The following is a 19,047-nucleotide window of genomic DNA, read 5'->3' as shown; positions in this document are numbered from 1 at the left end:
GTATCAAACAGGAGTTTTCACAATGGAACAAATCATTATTTAGCTCCATCAGACCGTCTACAATTTAAATCAAACAAACCAATCTGCTCCAAGCCAAAGTTAAAGTCAAAGAATCACTACAGAATGTGTCATTCCTAGCAATATCATTTTGCAAGAAAGACTGAAAGTGTCAAAATATAACTATAACATTTAATAAAAATGGTTTGTTTTTCTACCAATTGATGTAAAGGGTTTTGTGGGACAGATATTTTCCTTTCACATGAGTCGAGTTGCCATTTCAAGATGGCTGTTGGCCCCTCCCTTGAACAATAGAGAAAGTCTCCATAGAGAATCCAAATAAAACATTTTAATCCTCAAGACACAAGTCCTTCAGAACAAAGAAGTGATGGTCACCTGTGAATATTGTAAATACCAAACATTTATTAAATCAAAGTATTTTAAAAACAGCATTCTGACAATTATGCTGTACCAACAACAATCAACAATATCTGGGATTCAAAGCACACCATGGACCTCGGAATCCTTTAATTGTTCTCTAAATAAGAAAAATTAGTAACAGAACGTTTAATCAGCTGGTTGCTGTCCATAGTGCTGAAAACGGAGGCAATACATTTGGGGCCCTCTCTCAATCAGTGGTAAGATGGCCCATTGTAAATTTATCCTTCAAGACTTTAAATATTGAGAGAATAGCCTTTGGATGATAGTAGAGTTTTGTTTCGGCTGCATCATTTGTTTGTAGGAAGGGGTTTAACGGTTCTGCATACGCACTTATGTGAATATAGCTTACTGTAGCTAATGGCCCATTCAACTGCTTGTTGACTCATGGGAAAAAAACAAGCTTATTCATTAGTTCCCATTTTTCTGCATGTTTAGCTTAGTCATTTGTTGTGTACAGAGTGCTAGCTCATAGGTAGGAACCTGTTGATTGCCAAAACTGGGAAAACAATAGTCAATGGCAGTAAAACTGCAAAGCTATCTTTTGCAATCTTGAACATTGAAAAATCTATAGTATCATTAGTGTAAGATTAAATAAAGGTTGAACGCAGGCTGACATTGCTACAGACACAAAATAATTACATTTTCATTGGCTTCCATTTCATCCAGTGAGGACCCGAGTTGCTTTAGCAGCGAGGGCCAGGTTACAAACCCTAATGCCAGCAGGAAGTGCACTTCTAGAAAAGCAAGGTACAAAATGTCAGAGAGGAGAGCTAACTCTTTACTAATGGGAGACAGTCCACTTAATTATCTTTTGGCAAAAAAAGGCATCCCAAAGCCTATTGGGTTCAAGCAGTGGCCAACCTTTGGACCTTTCACTCAAAAGGACTGTGCTATAAATATTAAAACCTACCTTCACCATTTTTATGTGCATTAAGAGATCGAAGATTACTTAACCTCAGTTCCTACTATTATGAAAATTATGCTTCATCAGTACAACAAAAAAGAGTCCCATTGCACAATAACCTTTTTATCCACAATGATCCATTAAACTTGTCAGGTGCCATATTCTACTACCAGTATTGAGCTTCAATTTTCCTGCAATCAAGAAGGAATTAGGGTCAAGCACCTCAATTTGTCCAATGTCACAATGAGATGTAGGAAATCTACAGAGACAATAGGCATAGCTTCAAAGAACAATTTAATCAGAGACTCAAAGCTCTATAAAAATCAAGATCAAAACTGTAATTTAATATAGTTTTGTCCTCGTTTTACACTATACTTCTCACGATAAAATTCATAATTTTAAACTATAGATACTAAATGCGGTTAAAGAGACATTCAGAAAAATCTGGCAGCTAAAGTCCTTCAATAAATCACCTAAAATGTATCTTTATGTTGCGGATTTTAAAGCACGTTACTATATTATTGTTTTTAACATTAACCACACATTTGTCTAAGGTAAATTGTAAAACTAGTTCAAGCAGAGAAGGCAAATAAAATTTACAAGTGTTTGGGTTTTCAAATTCCAAAAAGAACAAATTATAGTTGATACAACAATACAGTTTAGTTAGCTAACAGCATTCAATAGAAGAATGAAAGGGGTCTAAATCCCATATGTCAGCTTCAAGATTCTAAAAAAAACTAAAACATGGAAATGGATCAGTGCCCCGACAGTTAAAATAAATAGCTTTTACTGAATGAGCACACCTCTGTGAAGGTTCGCCACTCCTTTAAAAAACACGGGATGACTTGCATTGCCACCAATTTATATTGGGAGTTCTGCAGTGGAGAGAAATGAGTAATCAAGCACAGCAACCGAGGCATTTTTGCAAGATAAATGGAGCTGCCCTTTTTCTTTAATGTCCAGCAAAGGCGATACGCTATACTAAAAGTCTTTGAAATATCCATCTATCCTCACAGCTCTGCCACAAGTTAGCAAAGTCAAGATACAAAAAAGTTCTGAACTTTCACTTTTGCAGAAAAAAGCAAAAAAAAGTCCCTGTGCTCCCTTTAACTAGAAGCAAAGTTCCTCCAGAGTTACCACACATAGTAGCTTCTCGATGTGTCAACGGGTGTAGGCTTCACATCAGAAGAGCCATCTTTTTCCTTCTCACTATCCCCTTCCCATAGATTTATAAGTGGTGGATAAAGCTCATTCAAGGGAATGGAGGAGGTCTTCTGCATATACTTCTTCAGGGAATGGTGGTAATTCTTCCGCTTGAGGCGTTTGGCAATGTAAACAGCTATCGAGGCAATGCTAATGATGGCAAACATTGACCCCATTACTGCTGCTAGAGCTGTGCTTGTTCCCTGGTCAGAGATGTCCAGTGAGAATGCCACACCCTTTGTAGTAACATTGACACATGATTTCTGAGTCTGCTGGTGGATGTTAGATACAGTAAGACAGACCTCATACTCTGTAGAAGGTTGAAGATGTGTCAGGTTATATTCATGGACATCAACGGGAACCCTTGCAGTGTATGTAATGTGAGGGTTATCAATCTTCATGGTGGCTGAAGACCACTTCAAATTGGAAGTCATGACATTTGAGTTCACTCGCCACGAAACTAAGATAGAATGGGATTCAGCTTGCTTCACATATATTTTCAGTACCTGAGTTCCATCTAGGAGGGTTCCATTAACTCGAATGGTTGCAACTCTTGTATCAGCTCCTTCAGAGTTCTGAGCAACACAAGTATATCGGCCAGAGTCCTCAATGCGAATGTGAGAAACTTCGAGGGTCCCCTCATTGCTCAGCTTATATTTGTCTGACAAGGTATCTACTGTGATTTTACTTCCAAGAGGTGTGACCCAGTAGATTTCAGGTTCAGGCTCTGCCATAGCTCGACAATCTAAGGAAATTGTCATGTCAACATCTACATTCAGATGATTTGGAAAGGTGTCATGTGCAATCATTGGAAGACACTGTTCAGCAGTCTCCTGTTTGAGAACCTCTTTGACTTGCTGCCCTCTGTATTCCGGCGGCATAGCACAAAACATAGACTGAGGCTCCATGAACCGAATGGTTGTTTTGTTTGAATTCATCCATTGAATAACACAGTCACACCTGATTGGGTTACTGTGAATGCTTACTTCACGTAGATTGGGGAGGTTATCCACAGTCTTTTGATACAGGGCATTTAATGCATTATTATTAAGCATCAGGCTTTCAAGGGAAGGAACTTCCCGAAAAGCATAGCGATGAATGTATGACAATTTAGGGTTATTTGTAGCTTCCAATTTTGTAAGTTCAGGTAGGTTATCCAGCGCGTATCTGTCAATAGAAACAAGCTCAACCATATTGTTAATGCCTAGTTCTTTCAAGCGAAGCATGTTCCGGAAGTCACCTTCTTGAATTTTATGAACAGGGTTCTTATTCAAATCCAGGAATTTCAAGGCTGGCACCTTCTGAAGCGCAGGCTGAGGCACTCTTCCCAGTTTATTATCATAGAATGAGAGACTTTCTAGACTATCCAATCCCACTAGAGCATTTCCAGGGATTTCAGTCAGTTCCATTCCTGCTAAAACCAGGCTCCTCAGATTGCTTAGAGGTTTGAAGTTCATATCTAGGATGCCAATTACAGGGTTTTCTCCAATCATGAGAATCTCCAAGTTAGGTGTAGACTCAAACCAACGGCTATCAATCACTCGTAGTTTGTTGGAATTTAGGTGAAGTCTCAACAAATTCCTTAAGCCAGAAAAGGCCTTTGCAGATATGCTATTAATCTGGTTGTGATTGATGTACAGTTCCTGGAGATTGATGAGATCCTTTAAGCAATAATCAGGCATGTCTGCTATCTGGTTCTCCTCTAGGTGTAGGGTGGTGAGTTGAGTAAGGTTGGTCAGGCCTACATCTTGAATATTGGTAAAATTATTTTGAGACAGGTCAAGCTCTGTGAGATTAAACATTTGCTCAAATTCATCAGTTGTCTTGGCAATATTGTTGCTCTGAAGCAAGAGCACCTGGGTGTCAGCAGAAAGGTTGCTAGGAATTCTGGTCAACCGCAGATCATTGCAGTCCACAGTGGCGGCTTCTCTGTATGTTGACTGTGGCGTGAACCATGGCCGGATTTCACAAACACATAACTGAGGGCATTCATTGTGCTGCAGAGAAGCTTCAATTAGACAAATAGTCAGAAGACCTATTATTACATGACAAATAGGTGTACCGATCCTCTTTTTAGCCATTGAAAAAAATATATTTTCCTTGAAACTAATGACAAATTATCATCGAGGGGCTTAATGCTTGAATGAACTTAACTGTCGGATGTAGAAGGCAATTCAGCAGGAAATAGTGCCCCGGGTTGGGTAGGCTACCTGCTGCTTTTGATGCTGGGTTTCCAATGTGCTGGGAATTATCCTGATCCTCAGTTGCTCTTCAGTTCCAGGTGCATGAGAAAAGCTTTCAGTTACGCCAAATGTGTCTCGACACCAACAGCATCTGCAAGAAGACATGAAAGAAAATCAGACTGTAGCATCTTTTAGGAGTGTAGAATATAGATGTTGAGATTCTACTGCTTAACCACACTGGTTTTGAAAAAATATACACATTTGTGGACAGGTATCTGGAACTTGGAAAAATTCAATCGACATATTAGCCACATTTTAGAAGGGGCAGTAAGAAGCTTTTGCTGATTTTTGTACATTGATCCAATCCACTTGTAGCCTTAAATAAAATAATAATTAGAAGTAGAATGGCATTAATAATTCTAGGTGATGATAGCTATGGAAATTTTGTAATATCTAGATTTCATATAAATTTACAATGGAACTAAAACTTTCCATTTGTGTTTCTTCATTTATTTAGCTATTTTGCTTGCAAACGTGAAGGCTCGGTTTAATTTTTTCACTGATATTCAGCTACTTTCATCTTCCTTTTCAGAACCCTCCCTACCTCTGTAGCATTTTCCACCCAAGTGAGTAATCATGCAATCTGTTTCCATATTTAAAACTGCACAGTTGCTTGGCAGTATGCAGGAGTAGCCCAAGGTGAATTGACCTAAATTTCAATACCTTCCCTTGTTGGTGCAAGCTTTGGCTCAGTGGCAGCATTCTTGCATCTGATTCAGAAGCCCCATTCCAGGATGCAAGCACAAAATCTAGGCTAAGTGGTAGCATGCTCGCCTCAGAGAAGAAGGTTCAAGCCTTATTCCAGAGACTTGAACACATAATCTAGGCTGGCCCTTCGATGCAGTACTGAGGGAGTGCTGCGCTGTTGAAGGTGCCACCTTTTGGATGAGGCGAGGCTCTGTCTTCCCTCTTAGGTGGGCATAAAAGATTCCATGGCACTATTCAAAGAAGATCATGGGAGTTCTCCCAGTGTCCTGGCCAACATTGATCCCTCAACCAACACCTGAAACAGATGATCTGGTTATATATTTCATTGCTGTTTGTGGGACGTATGCACAAATTGGCTGCTGTGTTTCCTTATGTTACAAATACACTTCAAAAGTGAAAGTTGATTTGTGGTGAAATATCAAAATTTGCAGGCTACAGCCTACAAAATAGCCAACTGACACTTTTGCTACATTTAGTGGAATTAATACTATTTCTGTTGGGCTTACTTGCCTTCCATTTCAAGGGCACATTTGAGGAATATACTTTGTCGATATTTAATTATTCTCTCCCTTTCACTTTGAAATAAATTTAATCCCCAAAATAGTAGTCAAACTTCTTTTTAAAATATTGTGCTTGAATGCTGCAGAGAATTTTAATGACCTTATGTGAGATTGCACAACTGACAACTTTAAGTGAAGATCAACAGATTTTTGTCAGGCAAAGTATGTAATTAAAATGTATAACAAATCCTATGAGTACAAACGGGAAAATCAAGTAGTATCCATTCACACTGAAGAAGTAATGGGCCAGATTTTGCGGTCAACGGTGAATGAAAGTTACAGCTGTACTTGCCCAGAGACTTTCTGTGGGCTTTTGCTCTGGAAGTTCCTGTCAGCCAACCATCCAAAAAGTACATCTGGGACCTATGTGAACAGGGCAAGGAACTGTGGCTCTCCTTAACCAATTAGATTGAAGAATCGTCAATGAGCAGCACAGTGTCTGAACCAGGAAGTGTCAGTTAGAATATTCAATTCAATGTCAAATCAGGTACAGAAAGCAAAAGAAAGAGGGGGACAGAAAGATTGGATTGAGAGAGATAAGAGACACAAAGAAAAAATAAATAATTATTTAATTTTTTTTCAATCTCCAACAATAATTAAAATCTAAAGGAATGAGACTCCATACTTGTAAAAGTTAATTTTCAGTACCAGAGAGGTTGTTTGGCAGTACTTAAGAGTTATCACATCATTGAAAGGGTACTTACACTGGAATAGACAAGCCCATACTTTTTCTGGCGAGTTTAGTTCATATCTATAGAGGTAAGTACAGGAACTTCACATCTTTCCATGTATTTCAATGAGAGATGAGGAGATACTGGTATAGCGCAGCTTCTGGAGGAGCAGGGCATCTCGGACAGCAACTTCCTGATTTACGCTTTTAACTGTGCATGTGCGGTCGCTGGAAGTTGTTGTCTGATTTCCACATAAATAATGGTGAGCCCCGTTAGACTCACCATTACTTTTACTGTAAAATTCAGACCAATATGCCTTGAAATGCCAAAAGAAACTCACTTCAGTTAGTATGAAATAAAGAACTATATAGTGACAATTGAAATAATGTACTAGGTCATCGAATTGGAAATATTTCTGAGCCAACTTAAAATCCATCACCAAAATGCACGGGGAAATCAAAACAGAATAAAATATACCATCCCAGTTAGAGATTGGCTTTTTAAAGGTGTATTGCACACATTCAGCAATCAATATTGCCTATCCCTTGTCAGCAGTAGAAGCAGCATTCTACACACATGCCTACTAAACAATAATCCCAACGCCGAATTGGTTTGGCCTCTCAATAGCATTTGCTACCCAACAATTTCCTTCTGGTTGGGTTTTCCCACTCCAGTTAGAGCTAATTTTTCTTTTTAACAGATATTCTTCTTTTATAGAAGGTTCTGCATTATTGCATCTCCTTTACTGTAGCCTTGGGGCATTTCAAACTGAAATGACTGCATAACCAATGCAGTCCTAATTCCCACTTTGGAAACCATTATTATAATGATGCTATTCACATTTGAATTACAGACGGCAGGTTGCACTTCACAACATAGCAAAAGTGGTTCCACACCTCGAATAGGCAAGCTTGGAATGAGGTTGTGCTTGCTGCCCATTTATTATTGGGCTGATTAGTCTGGAAGTGTGATGATTGCCCACAAATGGGGCTCTTAGTATTAAATACATATACATGCAAACTATCCGCGTTTCACAAAGACAGTGTCTACCGGCATGGAGTAATGAGCAATCGATGGGTGGGTTGGCACCTTATGTTCTGTTTTATTGTGTGTTTTGTAAGTTATATATCCAGTAGAAAATCCTATTGCTTGATCTGTTGGGTGTTTTTCTCCAGTTTTTCTACTGAGCAATCTCAAAACAGTGATATCACCAATGCACTGAATATATATTGGAGGCAACTGACAAAAAAGTGAAAGACTTGCATTTATATAGCATCTTTCATGACTTCAGGATGTTCCAAGGCACTTTACAGCCAAATAAGTATTTTTGAAATGTAGGAAATGCTAAGTTGCTAATTTGCACACAGCAAGGTCCCAGAAACTGCAATGTGATAATGACCAGATAATCTGCTTTAGTGATGTTGGTTGAGGGATAAATATTGGCCAGGTCACCAGAGATCACTCGTCAGCTCTTCTTCAAATAGTGCTTTGGGACCTTAGGAGGGCAGACATGGCCTCGGTTAAATGTCTCATCCGAAAAATGGCACCTCCGACAGTGCAGCACTCCCTCGGTCCTGCATTGAGGTGTCAGCCTAGATTTTGTGCTCAAGTCTTTGGAGTGGGACTTGAATCCACAACCTTCAGACTCAGGCATGGGAGCTACCAACTGAGCCCTAAATGCTGCACATGTTACACATGACACTGTGATAGCTGTGTAACTCATCTTGTGTTTTGGAAGGGGTGATTAACTTAGCCACTCCAAGAGCTCAGCTTATTTGCATTGAGCATCAGGCAGCAAATGACCCGAATGTTTCCTTAGGGAAAGACTAAAAGCCCCCCCTGCATGCAACAACATTGTAACATGAGTTTTAGTGGTTGGACCCAACTATGGCACTTGTTACTGTAAACACTGGCCTTTTGTTTAACTAATTGTAGGTCTCATTACCATTATGTTGACAATCACAGGAGCACTTTGAACACATTAGACTGTTTTATTTCTTTCTCTACCAGGCCTGTAGCAGTAACAATACACACTTCTCCTAGCCACATCAATATGCCAGCCTTTTGTTAAAATAAATCATTGCTCGTGCAGCAGTGCCTGTAAAGATTCATTTAATAGGTTGAAGGGACAAGAAAGATGGGAAGGTGCCTCATTATTCTAAAGCAATAAAAAAAAATTAAAGTGTTACTGTAAAAAGGTGCCCGTCATATATTTATGCAATGAATAATTTTTCTGTGCGTTCGAAATGGTTCTTCTAAAAAAAAACACTTTGGTTATAAAAACTGCAGTTTAAAAAAAAGTGTCTAAGCATGTATGATATATACCAATGAAAGGGGAAAATAGTCTCACTTCTATAGAGTTCTTGGTTTAAAAAAGCAAGAAAGCTGCCCTGTCCTTTCTGACAACTCAAACTGTGAAGAGACAGGAAAACTGATTTTTGTACTTTTCCCATAATTTTCAAATGCCACTTATACAAATTTACTAATTCTATCCCAACTGCTTAATATGAAAAATATTCGTTTGATTATCAAATTCAAAAGTCGTCAGGAGAGAATTTTTTTTTTTTTTTTTACTTCCACTATGATGGGTAAAAATCTCAAAAAGAAAGCAAGAGATCAGTAAAGCTTAAAAATCCAGTCAAATAGGCCAGGAAGAAAAGGATCACATCTCTGCCAAGCATCCAGTGATTAAAGATACTTAATTTTGCACATTATTATTGTCAGTTATGATATGCAGAGGCTGAGTTGAATTATTCTGAATTCATCTGGATTGCCTTGCAGTTACAACAGAAATATGCTAAGATATTGCAGTTATTATGTAAGATGAGCAATGAGCCTATAATAGCCTTTACTTAAAAGTATATTACGTTTGATTCAAAAGTATTTCCAGGAAATGGGTTTGAACTTTACGGCCCACAACGATTTCATACAAATAGCACTGCTTGTTCCGGAACAATTTTAACCAATACTGGATCTATTTCTGTGCCAAGTGCTTTCTGTATTACATAGTATTTACAGCACAGAAACAGGCCATTCTGCCCAACAAGTCTATGCTCCACATGAGCCTCCTCCCACCCTACTTCATCTCACCCTATCAACATATTGAGCAATTGTACTGCCTTTTACCACCAAGGTGCAAAAACAAACCATTAATGAGAACTTATCTGCAATTTAAATATCCCTCTTATAAAATGATTTTATTGAGCTTTAAAATGTGACAGCTCATTCTGAATAAGAACACTTACTAACAATCTTGCTTGTAAATACGCAGTCCAAGAGAGTCACAGTCTGGTGATCGGCCAAGAATCTGCCATTAAAATATACAGTAAGTCAGTTAAACTCAACACACAGTGGTAAGTTTTCAATAGAAAAAGTAAATATGACAAGTTACAATGTGCTGTTTGTAACAACTAACATCAGCAAGTAACTGGAAAGTTTTGCTTGCTCAACTTTTGTTTCCAGGGATGCCTCAGTAGGTTGAGCCATACGCAGCTGGAAGGTTCCAGGATTGGTCAGGGTTTGTACCGAGTTAGCTGATCTCAGCTGGGATGACGGTAGAGGTGCTACAACTGGCCTCAGCGTCCCAGGTGGGGGTGGAGGGCAGAGGAAATTGGGCAAGATTCCTACTTGTATTTACTATCTAGTGACCCCAATAGTACTAAAGGATATAGGGCAAAGGTGGGTCACAGATCAGCCACGATCTCATTGAATGGTGGACAGGCTCAACTGTGCTGCCACCACCCCAACCCAAAATTAATAGAATACTGACACTAACTGCCAAGACTCGCATATAAATAATGTTAATCGCCAACACGTCATGACGTTTCTAATGACTGTTCTATCAAAAATATAGGGTAGATTTTCCGTAAAGTAAAAAAAATTGCCAAATAACAGATCGGCGAACTTTGCGCTAACCATTTTGAGGTTGGAACAAGCCCATGGAATTTCCCTGACTTTGTCCCAAAATTAATTACGTAGTTGAGCTCCCAGCCCATATTGGATGTGGCACTGGGAGCTCATCAAAAAGCGGAGGGTGGGGCAGAGGTGGCTGCAGAAATTGTGTACAGCAGCCCTAAAGAGCTGCTGGTTAAATTAAAGGGATGAGCTCATTTAAAAAAAGGTAAGTAAGTGGTCATGTATAGGTGCAGAAATGTTATCAGCTTTTAAAAGGGCAGTAAATACTTGAAATGGATATTTCAAACTTCTCAATAGCAGATAGTGGCAAATTAGTGGTTGGCACAATAAATGGTGGAGGCAGGAAATGCAGTCAGCGGGCAAGTCACTGAGCAGCATAGCACCTGAACCCTGTTTGAAGGCTGGTGAAATGGATCGACTGTTAAATGAGATAGGGTACCAGGAGGGTTGCTGTGTTTGAAACCCTTCCCAGAAGACAGTCTCGGTACATGCCTGACAGAAGGTAGCAGTGAAACAAATCAAGGAGGAGTGGAACTGACAGTGCCGTCCCAAATGGTGCAGGTTGGCTGCAGATGTCCTTACAGCGGGCACCACAGATTTGCAACTGACGCCATTACAACTGGAGCTAGCAGAGCACGTTCTTCATGGTCATTACTAGGTAGATGTACCAGAGTCTGCACTTCTAGTTTATGGCATTATACTGGGTGGCTGCCCTGGCATGCCTTCTTTCACCTTGTACAATGCCAGCCATGTAATACTAAGATTGGGGCAATTACAAAAGTAATCCCAATCATTAAATTGAACAGCACTTTGACAGCTCGGGACTTCTCAGTAAGATGCCTTGCAGCTCCTTGAACTAATACTTTTCATGTTTTTTTTAAATAAAGTTTTTCGCTGTTGTGTTAAAGTTTTGTAAATGCGGCGATTGCAGTTCACTTTCCAGTGAATTAGCAGACAATATTGGGCCAGTTTAGGCTTCGCATTGACATCTTTTTGGAAAAAGAAATAAAAGTTCCCCCCTCCCCCAATTTCTTTTTAAATTATGAGAAAGTAGGAAGCTTCAGGCCCATCCCAAATGTGCGTTCCCAGCTCAATCCTGGCCCAAGAACATTGGCGGGAGGCGTCATTTAAACGCCTTATGATAGTTAATTGAAGCTCCAGCACATTTCTGGCAGCAAACCTACGGGGTGGTTTAAAATACCTGCCAGAAAATGACAGTGTGAAAGTGGTTAGATGGCCCGCAGCCCGATTTACCGGACCTCCAACGTGTGTATTGCTCTTTGCAACGTGGGTCTCAGGAGTGTAAAATCTTACGTTTTAAAATTGGGCAAGCTTCATGGAAAGAAAGTACATTTCTCCTACAGGCTTCCCTTCAAACTGTAATTTAAATGCCGAAAATATTTCTTTATTCTCCTCTTCCGGAGCTTCAGAGTTGCATTTTTCGCTCCTTTTCTGTCCCAGACTCAGTCAAGGAGTGACATTTAAATGAAGTTATACAGGAGAAAAGCAGAGTTGCAAAAAGGTTATCATGTAAATGGATTTTTTGACTTTGTTAAATTAAATCGGTCGTAATTTCAGATACAGGAGCCTTCAATATTTCAAACATACACTTGCTGTCACTGTCATGTGCAGCAATAGGCTTTGAAAGGAAAAAAATTGTCATTATGATTTCCTAAGGAATCATAGCTGTCAAAGGAAAATTCACTGAGTGTTCCAATGTCACGTAGCTTGTGATTCAGCTGCTCTTCACTGAAGTAATTAAAAAGGTGTTTATTTGGATTTGATTGCATATTCCTCGGGGGGGGGGGGGGGTGCTTTAAATATGCATCTTGTGAAACTGTGCACGACATCATATTATTAGTTCAATTGAAACGAAGACATCTCAAAACGAAACATGCAGCGCATGGCAGCATACCACATCAGCACTGAAAAAGAGTCGTGCAACACAGTTGCCCACGCCCATCTTGTCCACTTCATTGTTGGAAGTACCGATTTGCGTGTCTCTGATTTCCATTGCCTCACCATTGACTGCCGTGCCTACAGCTGTCTAGGCCCCAAGCACTGGAATTCCCTCCCTAAACCTTTAAGATGTTCTTTAAAACCAACTCTTTGACCCTGTCCTAATATCTCCTTCTGTGGTTCGGTGTCAAATGTTGTCTGGTAACACTCCTGTAAAGTGCCTTGGGACGTTTTACTACATTAAAGGCGCTATATAAATACAAGTTGTTGAGGAACTGCTTCCTACAGAGGGAGAAGGGAAAAACCACAGGGTTGGTCATCCGAGGAATGCGCCCGTGCACTTCCCAGTGACAAGCAATAGAGTGGCATTGCCAGAAGCCTGGGACTTTTTCTCTTCGTGGGGGAAGTGTATGTGTCACAGGTAGACAATGGAAGGAGAAGCTCATCAATGAGCAGAAATAAAACAATGGTATATTATAAAATACTCATGCTCTCATTGTATTTGAAGTAAATGCGGGGTGAATTGCACAAGCTCACCGTTGATATATGGTATGTCTAAAGTTGGAATGTGCAAGTATTGAAAGGGTTAAGCAGGAAAACACACAAGTGGAAGTCATTTTAATGACTTTAGCAATGCAGTAGTTAATCCTTGGTAAAATTACATAGAATTTACAGCACAGAAACAGGCCATTCGGCCCAACAGGTCCATGCCAGTGTTTATCCTTCACACGAGCCTCCTCCCATCTCCTTCTAACCCGACCAGCAGAACCTTCTATTCCTTTCATAAATGATGCTTTGAAGTTAAAATGTACTGAAGCTAACTACAATCTTAACGTTGTGTACACCAAAATAAGGGGAGGTGAGGGATACACTCTGCATTGCCTAAAAAGGACGTTATCAACTGAAAACTAGCTGCATGAAGTCATTGTTGATGTGAGCACAAGGACTAAATTAAAGCAACCGTGTGCTATAAACGGAGTTGCTGTTCTGAAGGCAAAAAATCAAACTAATGTGGTTGCCAAAAATGACTTCTAAAATGTTATTATGTATGAAGATATATTTTTCTCATGGATAATGGCGAGTCATGGGTCAAGCATTCAAACCCAGCCGAGAAGACACTAGTATCACAGGGTCTGTATTTTTATTTTCACACTGGCAGATGAAATCCTTCAGCTGTTGAACTGCTAGTTAGCATCATCCACAATGAAAACTTAGTTGCTAGGTAAATAGCACACCGTACGTAATCTCTAGGACCGTGGCTTCAATCAAGCCCCAAAATATGCCCTTTCTGCTGGCTGGAAGGGTTCCCTCAGTGAAATGAGTTTGAGCAATCTCTACTCAGTCCCTAATGGGCATGGGCTCGCAGCAGAAAACTGGCACGGATTCGGCAACCTCACTCAGAATGCCAGGAGGTGTGGGGACCAGAAAGTTCACATTATCCTAATCAGGTGCTTGTCTAAGGCTGGGGTGAAGGCACATTGCCCGGATGTGGACACTGGCTCCCAAAAGTGGGAAAGGACATCCCTCACCTTGATAAGCACCAAATTGCCTCCCCCCTTGCCTTCAAAGAAAATCTTCTCTATCTATACTTCCATTTTAGTGCAGTACAACAGAAAAGCAAAAAAAACAGCATTTTCAAACTGGAAATACAAAATGATGTCATTGCTCCTCTCATTCCGGGTTATGCGCCCCACCCAAAAATATAATTAGCATCCACTTTTAAAAACGTCAGAAGCTTTCACATTAGCTGCAGAAGTTCCATTTGAAATGAGTGGAACAGCACAAGGCACCGCGTGTTGCTTTCGTTCAGGTGCATCAGCAGGGGTGAAGATGGCCTATTACTAACACAGCTGCATCAATGGCCCAACTATACTTAGCAACAAATTGTGACATTTATGCTCTTTGTATTTTGAGGACCGTTAATCTCCAGCGGCGTTAACAGCAATTGTGAAGTTATATTTAAACAATGATAAATTAATTTGCAGTCTTTAAAGATGCAGTGAAGGCAAACATTCAAATAGTATCGCATGGGTATAAACCAAGGTATTCAGGCTAAAGATTAAATAACTGAATTGTTCTCTTTTCCACTATTTATCAAAAGAAGTTAATAAGCTGTGACAAATATCCCATCTCACTTCTACCCAATGAAACTATCATTCAAAATTAATAGCCCACCTACCAAGAGACTAATAGAAAATATGGGCATAAATCATGAAGATGTACACTAGACATAAGAACTAGCAATTTCTAGAAAACCAATAGGCCATTTCATTGGTTATAAGTAAGGGGTCTATATTATTGCTACATGCTGTGCCTTCTGCAACACACTGTCGGAGAGCAGTATTGAGATGGGCTCTTGGTATGCTACGAGGGTAGTCATATCACACTGTACCGCCTCATCATTAGTCACAAGTCCTCCATCTGTTTACCAACTCTGTAGGATCCTGAATTAGCTTTCCTGCCAAGTGCACTAGATAGCATTTCAGGTGGACAAATCTCCTTGGACCATCTGCTTCCTGTTATTGGTGTAGTTAACAGCAATCCCACCACTTATCAAAAGCTGTAAGCATGGGGTTCTTTCCAGATTATGAAGAATATATAAAACTAGGCAGGATCACTTTTCACGAGTAAATCAAAAATAAATGTTCAGCGTAAAAATATTCCACGACGTTAATTTATCTTTAGAAATTAACATTTCAGCCCAGAATCTGATTTTTTTTCTCTACATTTTTATTGTGCTTTAATTAAGGAAGGCAACCATCTCAAGCACTGTTCATGCATTTAATTCAGTTTATCCAGGTGGACATAAAAGATCCCACGGCACTATTTCGAAGAAGAGCAGGAGAGTTCTCCCCGGTGGCCTGGTCAATTTTTAATCCCTCAACCAGCATCACCAAAACAGATTATCTGGTGATTATCACATTGCTGTCATGGAAGCTTGCTGTGCACAAATTGGTTGCCGTGTTTCCTACATTACAACAGTGACTACACTTCAAAAGTACTCAATGTCCAAAAGCACTTTACAGCCGATTGAGGTCATGAAAGGTGCTATATAATACAAGTTCTTTCTTTCCTTTTTTTCCCCAATATAGAGGACAAGTTTTCTCGAAGTCCTTGAATAAATACTGAATTCCAATGTGCAAGTTTTGATCTCAGACAGAAAATGAAAGAACAAACTTGCATTTATATAGCATCTTTCACAGGATTACCCAAAGCGCTTTACAGCCAATGAAGTACTTTTGAAGTGTAGTCACTGTTGTAGGCAAACATGGCAGCCAATTTTCACACAGCAAGTTCCCACATGCAGTAATCTTTTAGCCTACTGTAAGTTTAGGGTTAAATGTAGGCAAAGACACCTGGAGAATTCCCTGGTCTTCAAATAGTGTCATGAGATCTTTTATGTCCACCCAAGAGGGCAGATGGGGCCTCATTTTAATGTCCCACTCCAGAGACTTCAGCACGCAATCTCAATGAACCCTCCAGTACAATACTGAGGAGGCAGCTCTATCAGACCTGCCATCTTTCGGATGAGACCTTAAACCAAGGCCTCCTAAATATAGAGAGAAAGCAGAAATGCAAGAGAGAAACATTCACACACACAAAATTTATTATAATGCATTCCTTTTATAAATGAGAAGTTTTTTTTTAAACTCACAAAATAAATTCACAATATCAAGAGCTGGCTGATTGAGTGCTACTGACAGTTTGATGAAATGGAGCAAGTTCAAGTTCAGTTAAGAATAAACTGTCTGCTCAACTTCAAATTGCTACATTCTTGACATTGATTCACACACTCTCTAATCTAAAGAAGAGGCTGCATCCTGCAATTTTTCAGTTTAACAGTTTGAAACAGATGGCATATTTTAAAAAAACTGATGAGATATTTCCAGAGGCTGAACTACAACAAACAAAAACAAAAAAAGTCCAATTAAGAGAATCAATATGCCAATACGTAGCTAGGGATTAGGTGGAAACACAGATTAGGACTGTATTGCTGAAGGTAATGGTTTATATTCATTTATAGACTAATATAGTGAAGTATGGACTAAATAATGGAGGAGAAATTGGATGATTATTGGCCGCCACACCAGACTAAGGCTCCACTGCTTTTTTCTGCGTTTCCATCTCATCTTTGTTTCAATCGTCATCTCCTGCCTCTCCCTGATCTCGGCCACTGAATCACATTCTCCTTCCTCCTTAATTCACTCAAGCCTTTCCACCATCTATACGACACAAGTCAGGCATGTGATGGAATACCCTCCACTTGCCTGGATGAGTGCAGCTCCAACAAGACTCAAGAAGCTTGACACCATCCAGGACAAAGCAGCCCGCTTGATTGGCACCCCATCCACCACCTTAAACATTCACTCCCTCCACCACCGGTGTACCGTGGCTGCAGTGTGTACCATCTACAAGATGCACTGCAGCAACTCACCAAGGCTTCTTCGGCAGCACTTCCCAAACCCACGACCTCTTCCACCTAGAAGGACAAGGGCAGCAGGTGCATGGGAACATCACCACCGCCAAGCTCCCCTCCAAGTCACACACCATCCCGATTTAGAACTATATTGCAGATTCTTCAGCGTTGCTGGGTCAAAATCCTGGAACTCCCTACCTAACAGCACTGTGGGAGTACCTTCACCACATGGAGTGCAGCGGTTCAAGAAGGCAGCTCACCGCCACTACCTTCTCAAGGGCAATTAGGGATGGGCAATAAATGCTGGCCTTGCCAGCAACGCCCACATCCCATAAAAAACAAATTAAAAAAAATTATATCCATGATCTCTGGCTCCATCCATTGCTAAACTACAGTGATACCATCCCAGGGCCCTGGCCTCCCACTGCTCTAACCTGGGCATGCTGGCACAGTCACAGCAATCAGGGTGCTCTCTCAATCCCCTTTCTCAATGTTTACCTGCAGTATCCCTTAGGAGTCAATTGGTTAGATGCTCATCTTCATTATTGAAAGTCAAAATTAAAAAATCTAGTGCATTTTAATTTTTTTTAAATCAACTATTACAGCAATTGCTGTAGTGATTTGAAACAAGTAGATTCTTCTAGTTATAAACTGCAGGCAGGTGATAGCAACAAAACTGCATGATACCCAATCTGGACCCTAAATGGCTAAACTCAAGTCACATCGGATCACTTGAATCCAAACCCCTTGTGATCCATACCTTTTACATCATGATAACAGATGGATTCCCTGATTAGACTATGTGGGAAGATTTTCGACAGCCTGTTCAGGCACTAAAGATCCTCAGAGGTGACCAAGATGCAGTTTTGAGCTGAAACGTTGGTTTAGCCTGCATTTAGCGCAAGGTGCCATTTTGGTAAGAGTTGAAGGCTGCGCTAGGAACGGCTGCCCGTCAGCTCGTTAAGGGGCTGATTACCACTTACAATGCCTGCTAGCGCTCATTAAAGGAGGCTACACAGCATTTCAGTGGCTAGCGCTTGTCCCAACGCCCTCTCCTAACAGCGACCAGCTGTTTGGGAGTAAACATGCTGTTAAAGTGAATTTCAAGCGCTACTTAAAGGCATACTCACCATTTCATGTTCATTGTTGCTGAAGCTGTGAAAAGGACTTTTAAAACACATCGGGAGGCTTTCTGGGACACTTTGTCAAGACTTCAACGCTCGAGCAACATTTATTCCAGAAATTCACTGAAGACTCCATTTTAAAGGAGTCACCAGGAGAAAGGGAGTGCTTGGTCATGGGCATCGTGCTAGGGGTCCCTCTTGGTCTGGATGAGGAATTGGAGGAGGACATGAGGCCAGGCAGAGCAGCACCAGCAGCTGCAAGAGAGGGGCGAGGTGGCGTCCTTACCACCCCTCTGCCCACCCCCCCCCCCCACCACGGGTACAAGACATCCCTCCTCCTCTGGACCTCTTCCTCAAGGACCTCCAGTGCTGCAGCCAAGAACCCGTGCACCCTCTCCCTCGGTTCATGGACCATCCTGCAACATGCTGCTGTGTGCCACACCTTCAGTAGAAGTGGGTACAAGGAGCCCACATATACTGCTCCACGAAAATTGTATCTAATCAACACTGGAGTGCAAAATCTGCAGGTTTTTGGATTAGAACCCCCAGGCAAGTTCAAATTATGGATCAAAATTAGGACCCAAATTGTGTGCTAAAACCAGACTTTCAAACACCCATTTAGCAACTGTTTTCACCCTTTGGCCAAAATAACTGCCTGTGTATATGTACAACATACTGAAAGTCAGCAATAGCTATACCTGCCTATGTATGGACCTCCTGTTCAAGAGGTTAGCAATTCTTGAACTTTCATTAGAAACATATCTTTGCCTATAAACATGCAGCAACTAGGATGGTAGAGGATGATGAAATGGAACTCTGTCTTTCTTCTTCTAGCAAACTCCTATGTAACCAAAGTTCATCACATATTTCTTTATCTCATGGGACACTGAAGGCTCCTGGCCATT

The 19,047-nt window shown here is 40.5% G+C and overlaps 1 protein-coding gene across 3 annotated transcripts in view; it reads right to left on the bottom strand.

Annotated features, from left to right (window-relative positions):
* Positions 1 to 400: 400 nt before the first annotated feature.
* The window catches only part of lrrn1 (leucine rich repeat neuronal 1), a 37,591-nt gene continuing 18,944 nt past the window's right edge, over positions 401 to 19,047 (bottom strand). Inside the window, exons 2-4 of one of the 3 annotated variants that reach the window (XM_086001393.1) lie at positions 9,973 to 10,034; positions 6,761 to 7,043; positions 401 to 4,879 (exon numbers count right to left, since the gene is read on the bottom strand). In XM_086001393.1, coding sequence (XP_085857519.1) covers positions 2,476 to 4,626 — 2,151 coding nt within the window. In that variant the 5' untranslated portion in view covers positions 4,627 to 4,879; positions 6,761 to 7,043; positions 9,973 to 10,034 and the 3' untranslated portion in view covers positions 401 to 2,475. The remainder of the gene's footprint in view (positions 4,880 to 6,760; positions 7,044 to 9,972; positions 10,035 to 19,047) is intronic. The other 2 variants (XM_086001392.1, XM_086001394.1) reach the window with 2 other exon arrangements.

Source organism: Somniosus microcephalus, chromosome 11 (assembly GCF_052327205.1).
Source record: "Somniosus microcephalus isolate GS21.2 chromosome 11, FLI_Smic_1.0, whole genome shotgun sequence".
NCBI lineage: Eukaryota > Metazoa > Chordata > Chondrichthyes > Squaliformes > Somniosidae > Somniosus > Somniosus microcephalus.
This window is presented reverse-complemented; position numbering and strand designations above follow the sequence as displayed.